The sequence below is a fragment of the Hemiscyllium ocellatum genome, chromosome 48 (genome assembly GCF_020745735.1).
Source record: "Hemiscyllium ocellatum isolate sHemOce1 chromosome 48, sHemOce1.pat.X.cur, whole genome shotgun sequence".
In the NCBI taxonomy this organism is placed as follows: domain Eukaryota; kingdom Metazoa; phylum Chordata; class Chondrichthyes; order Orectolobiformes; family Hemiscylliidae; genus Hemiscyllium; species Hemiscyllium ocellatum.
Window position 1 is genome coordinate 2,364,409 of NC_083448.1, and position 9,152 is coordinate 2,373,560.

Here is a 9,152-nt window from a genome sequence, read left to right on the forward strand (position 1 = left end):
AATGCCTTTTAAAATGTACCCGCTTCAACCATTTGTGACACCTCATTACATATATGCATACCCCTCGGAAAAAAAGTTGCTCCTCAGGTTCCCTTTTATTTTTTTTTCCCTCTCACCTTAAACTGATGCCCTCTGACCTCGATTCCCCAACTCTGGGGAAAAGACTGAATGCATACACCTTATCCATGCCTCTCATGACCTTGTACCCTTCAAGAAGATCCTCCACCTCTGTCTCCTCTGCTCTAATGAAAAAAAAGTCCTAGCTTGTCCAATCTCTCCTTATAACTCAGACCCTTCAGTTCTGGCAACATCCTTGTAAATTTCTGCTGCACTCTTTCCAGTTTAGTGACATCCTTCCTATAGCCAAGTGTCCAAAACTGAACCCAATACTCCAGGGTGGCCTCAGCAACATCCAATACAACTTCCCCAGCTGATCAAGGTGCAGCTACAATTTCTGATCATCTTCCTCACTGTCCATGACAGCATCTATTTTAGTGTCAGCTGCAAACTTACAAACAAACAAACAAACATGCAGCACGGTGACACAGTGGTTAGCACTGCTGCCTCACAGCGTCAGAGACCCGGATTCAATTCCCACCCCAGACAACTGTGTGGAGTTTGCACATTACCCCAGTGTCTGCGTGGGTTTCCTCCCACAGTCCAAAAACGTGGAGGTTAGGTGAATTGGCCATGCTAAATTGCCCATACAGTTAGGTGAAGGAGTAAATGTAAGAGAATGTGTCTGGGTGGGTTGCCCTTCGGAGGGTTGGCGTGGACTTGTTGGGCCGAAGAGCCTGTTCCCACACTAAGCAATCTAATCTAATGCCTTTTAGATTCTCATCCAGATCAATGATTAAAACAACAATAATGGGCCTAGCACCAACTCCTGATGCACTCCACTGGTTACAGGCCTCCACTCCTCTCAGCATCCTCTGCTTCCCACCATCAAGTGAATTGTGTGTCCAATTTGGCAGCTTTCCCTGGATTCCATGCCTACCATGTGGAACCTTATAAAGGCCTTAATGAAATTCATATAGACTACATCTACAACCCTGCCCTAGTCAACCTTCTGGGTCACTGCGAAGAACTAACAACTTTGAGAGACATTACCTTCCACTCAAAGCCATGCCAACTACTCCTAATCAAACCCTGTCTATCAAAATTCAATGTATTATCCTTCAGAATCTTCTCAAATAACTTGCCTCCTGCAGATGTTAAGCTTACTGGTCTGCAATTCCCTGGTTTTCTTTGCAGCCCTTCTAGAATAAGGGCACAATATTCTCCACTCTCTCGCCTTCCAGGACATCACCTGTGGCTAATAATATTGCAAAAATATCAGGCAGAAAGCCTGCAATTCCTCTCTAGCTTCTTGCAGTACCAACACCTCTACTGTAAAATGGACTGTCCTTGCTTTGGAGTTGGCTTCTGGATCGTTCAAAGGCCTAACATAGAGGTCTCATTTCAGCGTGGTGCACCTATCTCAACTTGGCATTGCAGTCTTTGCTGGGCCCTGTTGGGCGGTTTCGGCCCGGTTTTCCAGCGTAACAGGAAACTAGGAGCCATTAATTGAACTGCGATTAACTTTTTTTTGCCCCTCATTTATTAATTTAGGCTCTGTGGTATGGCAACATATCAAATATTTCAGTAACTTTCTAAATAAAAATACACGTGACATAAATTGCTATTCTATTCTAGTCCTAAACCTAAAACTTTGACCACTGGTTCTGAACTCCCCAACCATCCTGCATCTAACTGTCAGAATTTAGATTTCTACACGATCACCCAGATCCTTCAGTGTGTACAATCCCAACATTGTAGAGATCACTTTTAGAGTATTGTGTACTGTTCTGATCGTCCAGCCACAGGAAAGATATTATTAAATTTGAGGGTGCAGAAAAGATTTACATCTTACCAGGACTAGAGGGGTTTGGTTATAATGAGGCTGGATAGGTTGAGAGTTTTTTTTTAATACTGGAAAGGTTGAGAGGTGACTTTGTAGAGGTTTATAAAAATTACAGCTACATGAATAAGGTGAACATCAAACATCTTTTCACCAAGGTGGGGGGGGGGGGGGGTTCAAAATTAGGAGGCCAAAGTATACGATGAGAGGAAAAAGATTGAAAAGGAACCCGAGGGACAACTGTTTCAGAGGGTAGTTCACATGTAGAACGAACTGCCAAAGTGGTTGGTGTAGATACACGTTTAACATTGAAATGACATTTGGACAGGTACACAAGTATAAAACATTGAGGGATATGGGCCAAATGCAGGCAACTGGGACAAATTCAGTTTGGAAAACTTGGTTTGTATGGATGAGTTGGACTGAAGGGTCTGTTTCCATGCTGCATGACGAACTGTAACTGACTCACTCACATGTCAAACTCTAAATTTTTTAAGTATAGGTTTATGAGTTATGGACATGGGTGTCTGAGCCAGAACTTCTCATCAATCCTTCACTGCCCATGAAAAGGCAATATGAGCTAACTTCTTAATCCAATGGAATGGGGAGGTCGATCCACAATGCTGTTCAGGAACAAACTACAGTTTGTTAAACCAACGTTGTCAATGATGATGGAAGGGACAAATGTCAAATTATGTAGCCAAGAAATCTTTTTCTCCCTACATCCATTTTGCCATTTCTTATTGACAATTGAGCCATTACCCTTTCTTTAGTTGAAGTGTATAGATATGAATTCAAACACAATTCAAATTCAAACCATAGCAAACTATGCTTATGTCTTAAATGTTGTTTATATCTCAAGCCGGCAATTTCTGTTCAAGTGTTCTTGAGTGGCAATGGAACATAACATGGGGGAAAAAAAACCCAGCAAAATTGAGAAATAATTGCATTCACAAGACCAAGAAAATATTTCCCATTTTATCCTTTAGGTTTCAACGGTAAGTTCTGAATCTCGCTAACGAAAAACAAGAATTTCCATGAATTTGTATTGAAAAGAGGAGCTAATCTTGCCTCATGTTAACGTAACTTGCAATTCTCCACTCCTCAAAGATAAACTAGACAATACCATAGAGTCATAGAGATGTACAACATGGAAACAGATCCTTCAGTTCAACTCGTCCATGCCAACCAGATATCCCAGCTCAATCTAGTCCCACCTGCCAACACTTGACCCATATCCCTCCAAACCATTCCTATTCATTTCCCCATCCAATTAAGACTTGAAATTCAGACTGGTTAAAATGGAGGCCCTCTGTCAAATAACGCACCTTTACTAAACATAACCTTGAATTTTCCACATACAGCATCAACCTTAAGGCTTAGACCACATATAGTTGGGCTTTACTATGGTGCCAGGAGACTTGTAACCTGGAAGGTGTGAGCAGCAGCAGGAATATTTTCTTTCCTGACACGAGATTGCATGAGAAGGAAACCAAAAAAACGTCTGTCACATAATTAATGCGGTCAGGAGAAGATGATAGCACAAGGAAGATCACAGTAAGTCATGTCAGGAGACTTGGCATGAAACTTCCCAAAAACAAAAACTAAAATGGACAAAATATCCCATTCCTCTGTGCCCACTCCTTTGTTTGTAGCTTGATGACAATTCATGTTTGCTAATGTGCCTGTGATTTGTTACACGATGTTATATTCCTATGAAAATTATGCACAATAAACGCAACTTTGTGGCCAAATGTAATATTGTCCTGGAATCCTTTATTAATACTGACCTCCATAATAATTTCAAAGTCATTTAAAAACAAACACTGGTTCATACATATCAGATTAAATGTCTCATACTCTGACATGCCAATATAGGCTAAATGTTTTGTACACTTAGAGACAACATTCAACACTTTATTTGACTCTTCAGGTGTCTGACAGTTTATTTTTCCCCTACACAAGAAACAGGAGCAGTAGGAGGCAATTTGGCCGCTCAAACCTGCTGCTATATTCAATAAGATCATAGTTGATCTTTTCATGGACTCAGCTCTACTTAGCAGCCTGCTCACCATAACTCTTATTTCCTTTACTGTTCAAATATCTATCTTTGACTTAAAAAAAAACAAAGTAGCCTCGACTGCTTCACAAGGCAGGGAATTCCACAGATTCACAACCCTTTGGGTGAAGAGATTTCTCTTCACCTCAGTCCTAAAATTTACTCCCCCTTATTTTGATGCTATGTCCCCTAGTTCTAGTTTCATCAGCTAGTGGAAACAACCTTTCTATCTCATCTACTCTCTTCAAAATACATTACAATAAGAATCCCCCTCAATCTTAATTCCAAGGAGTATTGTCCCCATCTCCTCAATCTCTCCTCAGAAGCCAACTGCCTCAACTGCTGAATCAATCTAGTGAATATCTTCAGCACTCCCTGCAGTGCCAGTACATCATTTCCCTATTTAGCAGCAGCGTAAACTCCTGGTTTTTAAATTCCATCCCTCGAGCAATGAAGGACAATATTCAATTTGACTTAATTACCTGCTGCACTTAATTACTTACCTGACAAGAAATCTATCAGATCTTACCTGACGACAGCTCAAACAAGTCTGAAAAAAAAAGTGTGTTGGACATGTAACAGCAAATCGCAAGCAACTGAAAGCAGGAACTGGTCAAATCAGAACAAGCAAAAACTTACCTTCTCCGCTGAGTCCTAAACACACTCCCTCCTGTAAAAGTAAATAAGCTACATAGTAAGTTACCTGCTACACTGGGTCCTAGGCAGACCCTCTGCAAAAGTAGACTAAACTGCTCCACAGGGTCCGAGGAAGGATCACTTAACTGGAAGCAGTTGCAATCCACTCCACCAGACCATACAAATGTAAAAAGACTGCAAGGAAGCGAGTCATGCGTGCCGGTCTGCTAGTAAGACTGAGACTACTTGGTTTCAAGACACCTCTCCCTCACCCCCCAACCCACCTCCTAACTTACTCCTGGCAAACATATAATCTCTGGAGAACAAGATGGATGAAACTCCGATCACGGCTCAGCTTCCATTGTGAACTGCGGGATTGCTGCGCACTCTGCTTGACGGAAACCTGGCTCAACCCATCCATTCCCGACTGGGCATTTCAGACTGATAGTTTCTCTTATCCTTCTGATTGGATTGTACAGCGTCCTCAGGTAAGAGAAATGGTGGAGAGGTTTGTTTTTAAAAACAATGTGATGCATGGACATTGCAACCCTGGACAGCCATTGCTGCCCAAACCTGGAATCCCTCACCATCAAATGCTGCCCCTAACCATCACAGGAATTTACCACTGTTATACCAACTGTTGTGCCCATACCACCACAAGCAAAGGTTGAGGAAGCTCTGGACGTACTGTATCCACCATTAACACCCTGAAGATGGAACACCCCGAAGCACTGTTTATTGTAAATGGTGACTTCAGTCAAGCCAATCTAAGGAAGCTGCCGCCCAAGTACCACTAGAACATTACCTACCCCACTAGAGACCCGAACATTTTAGACCACTGCTGCACCACTGAAGGATGCCAACTGCTCCAACCCCCGCTCTCATTTCAGGAACTCTGACCAGTGCAGCATTTCTCCTTCTGGCTTACAGGCAAAAGTTCAAGCAGGAGACCACCTCACGGATACAGATCCAGTGGTAGTCGGAGGAGAGAGGATCAACTCTGGTGCTGTCTGGAATCGGTTGATTGGGCCATGTTGAAACAGTCCGCAGGTACTTTGGACGAGTACGCCACCACCGTCACAGACATTTATCAGCAAGCATGTAGAGGACTGCATACCAGGGAAGTCAATCTGGGTGGTCCCTAACAGGAAACCCTGGATGAGCCAGGACATACAGAACCTGCTAAAAACCAGGCAATAGGCCTTTAGATCAGGAGACCCACTCAAATATAAAAGAACCAAAGTATGACCTTCACAGAGCCATTAAGACAGCCAAGGACCAATAGACATGCAAACTAGAGACACAGACACCTGACGACTATGGCAGGGACTGAATGACTTCACAGGTTCTAAAAAGAGACAGTGCAAGATAGCAGACAATGACAAATCCCTCCCAGATCATCTCAATGCCTTCTATGCTCACTTTGAATAGAACTTTGGTGAAGAGGTAACACCTATTCTGACAAGTCCTGATGAACCTATCCAAACAGTCACTGCAGAGTCAGATCAGTTTTCCTTTGTGTGAATCCAAGGTAAACAATGGGACCAGAGTACTAGGCTGCACACTCAGAGCACGCGCAGATCAACTGGCAGAAGTCTGCTCTGACATCTTCAACCTGCAGCAGGCTGCTGTCCCTGCCTGTTTCAAGAGGGCCAGCATCAACCCTGTGCTGAAAATGGCTCATGCAGCATGTCTCAAAACCTATCGCTCAGGTGATTCTAACTTCGGTGGTCATGAAGTGCTTTGCAAGGCAGGTCATGGCATTAACCAACTCTAGCCTCTCCACTACTCTTGACCCATTCCAATTTGCCTATTGGACCAACAGATCCACGTTACCTGCCATATCACTGACCCTCCACTCCTCCCTAGAACATCTTGACAGTTGGAACAGTGATGCAAGAATCCTACTCATTGAAGGTTGAATTGTAGTCAACACTAGTATCCCTTTGAGACTGATTACTAAACATAGTGATCTTGGACTAAGACCCACTCTCTGCAACTGGATCCTCAGTTTCCTAATCCACAGCCACAATCAGTGAAGACTGGAAACAATATTTCATCCTCACTAACACCCAACCCTGGATACCCCCAGGGTGCGTACTCAGCCCCCACTGTACCAGACTATTGCCATTTACAAATTTGCTGTTGCCACCATAATTGGCTGAATCTCAAATGGCAACAAAACAGAATCTGGAAAAATAGTGCACTGACAACAACCTAGCTCTCAATACCAGCAAAACCAAAAAGAACTTACTATTGAATTTTGGGGGAATGTTACTCATACACATTAACAGCACAGAGTTGGAACGAGTGGAGTGTCAAGCTCCTGGGAGTAGTCATCCACAACAAGCTTTCTTGGACTCTTCACGTGGACACACTGGTTACAAAAGGCCCAACAACGCATGTTCTTCCTCAGGCGGCTGAGGACATTTGGCATGATAGCAAAAACCGTTGCCAACATTTATACATGCACAATTGAGAGCATTCTGCCTGGATATATCACTACCTGGTAATGGCAATGTACCATTTAAGATCAAAGACTGTTATAGAGAGTGGTGAACTCTGCCTAAACAATCACAAAGGCCAATCTCCCATCCACAGAACCCATCTACCAGGCCTGCTGTCAATGAAAGGCTGCTAGCATTCACAAAGATCCATGCCACCCTGGCAATGCTTTTCTACAACCTCTACCATCCGGAAGGTACAGAAGCCTGAACACATGCACCAGTTGGTTTCCTAACAGTTTCTACCCTACTGTTGTTAGGATGCTGAATGGACTCTCAAACTCTTAACAATCACCTGCACCTGTGTTTTTGTTTTTGCCAGTGTTTACCTAATATTTACTTAGCTATGCAAGTTAGCTATGCGATCTGCCTGTATTGCTCGCAAGACAAAGCTCTTCACCGTGCCTCAGTAGACGTGACAAATTCAATTCAAATTCACTTGCAAACCAACTTTGTCAATCATGCACAAGGACACTCAGGCCACTGTGCACAGCATCATGCCGCAAATTTTCACCATTTAAACAATCGGTCCAATTTGCTATTATTCTCACCAACATAGTTCTCCTTCTGCCAGAGCCTTACCCACTCACTTAACCTATCTTTATCCCTCTGTACACATTCAATGCGGTCTGGATAAATTGCTGTTCCACCCATCTTAGTGTCACCTGTAAACATTGACATACTTGGCCCCCAACTCAATCATCTCCATTGAGATTTACCAAGAGATTTCATTTTTCATTACATCAAGCATGCAAACAATGTAACAAAATCTGACACTTACTGGAGGTGGCGTGGTGGTGGGTTAGGGAAGAAGAGACGAAACAATAAATTTTGTTTAACTGTGTCCTTTGTTGTTCCTGAAGTAGTTGTATCTTCTCCGGTATTCACATCTGCAGCCTTTGTGGTGTCACACGTCCCCAGATTCTGATGATCTGCAATCAATACATTAATACGAGGATTAGGCAGAGGAAACGATGCACTGATTATTTTTCCCATTTTTAGCAAAGTGCGTTGTCACAGAGATTAATGAAAGTTGGCCTGCCATGGTCATAGTCAACTTGTCCCTCACAAAAACATCTGCTGTTCAGCTCATGAATACTTACTCTCCAACAGAAGACACTGCTGTTGGCTGGAGCGGGGCAATTGCTCAGACGAGAGGAAGGAGACCTGCATCAGCAACCAACTCAGGAGTAGATGAGCACTGGTGACGTCCATGTCCAGCAACAGATTTAGTGCAAGTGTGAGGTGGCAGTGAGAAGATGGTGTCGTGCACCCTTGTGCACGAGCTCCGGTACTTTCCGGAATGCAAAGTACTGGGCTAATGGTAAGATTCTTGGTAGTGCAGATGAGCAGAGAGATCTGTGTCCAAGTACACAGATCCCTGAAAATTGATAGATACAGGACAATGTCAGAGGTGGTTTGTTTACTCAGAGAAGTAAAGGTATGGAATGCTTTGCCTGCAACGGTAGTAGATTCAACAACTTTAAGTACATTTAAGTCTTCATTGGACAAGCATATGGACATACATGTAGATTAGATGGGCTTCAGATTTGTATGACAGGCCGGCGCAACACCGAGGGCTGAAGGGCCTGTACTGCACTGTAATGTTCTAGGACCTTGGACAATTCTCCTGCACTGTTATGCATTACATCTGACCTCAGAGAATGCACTATTCTCAGCAGCTATCAATGGTCACGCCAGCTGTGTCTGGTGTCTCAGCTTCTTCTGGTATGTCTGCTGGTTACATGTTGGTCATCATTGCTCCCATTCCTGCATCAGGACGTGCAGCTCCGACCTGCAAATTGAGGAGCCAGCTTCACTGCAAGAGCTATTTCAGCTTCCAATGAGGACAGTGAGTGTACTAGTACCTAGATGCAGAATCCATAGTGCCAGCAGCTTGCAACCAGAAGGACCGAACAGCAGCAAGAATACTTCTCCTGCCTCATGATTGCATGAGCAGGAAGGCAAAGCCATCAGTTACGTAACTGATGATGGGTGCAACAGAAAACAACACGAGAAAATTCACTGCTAGTCATAACTGGACACTTGACAT

The 9,152-nt window shown here is 43.4% G+C and overlaps 1 protein-coding gene across 1 annotated transcript in view; it reads right to left on the bottom strand.

The window, feature by feature from the left end:
* LOC132836889 (NACHT, LRR and PYD domains-containing protein 3-like) overlaps positions 1-8,314 on the bottom strand; it is a 76,302-nt gene extending 67,988 nt beyond the window's left edge. The window contains exons 1-2 of the mRNA XM_060856454.1: positions 8,203-8,314; positions 4,489-4,509 (exon numbers count right to left, since the gene is read on the bottom strand). Of these exons, the coding sequence (XP_060712437.1) occupies positions 4,489-4,509; positions 8,203-8,314 (133 nt within the window). The remainder of the gene's footprint in view (positions 1-4,488; positions 4,510-8,202) is intronic.
* Positions 8,315-9,152: the final 838 nt, after the last annotated feature.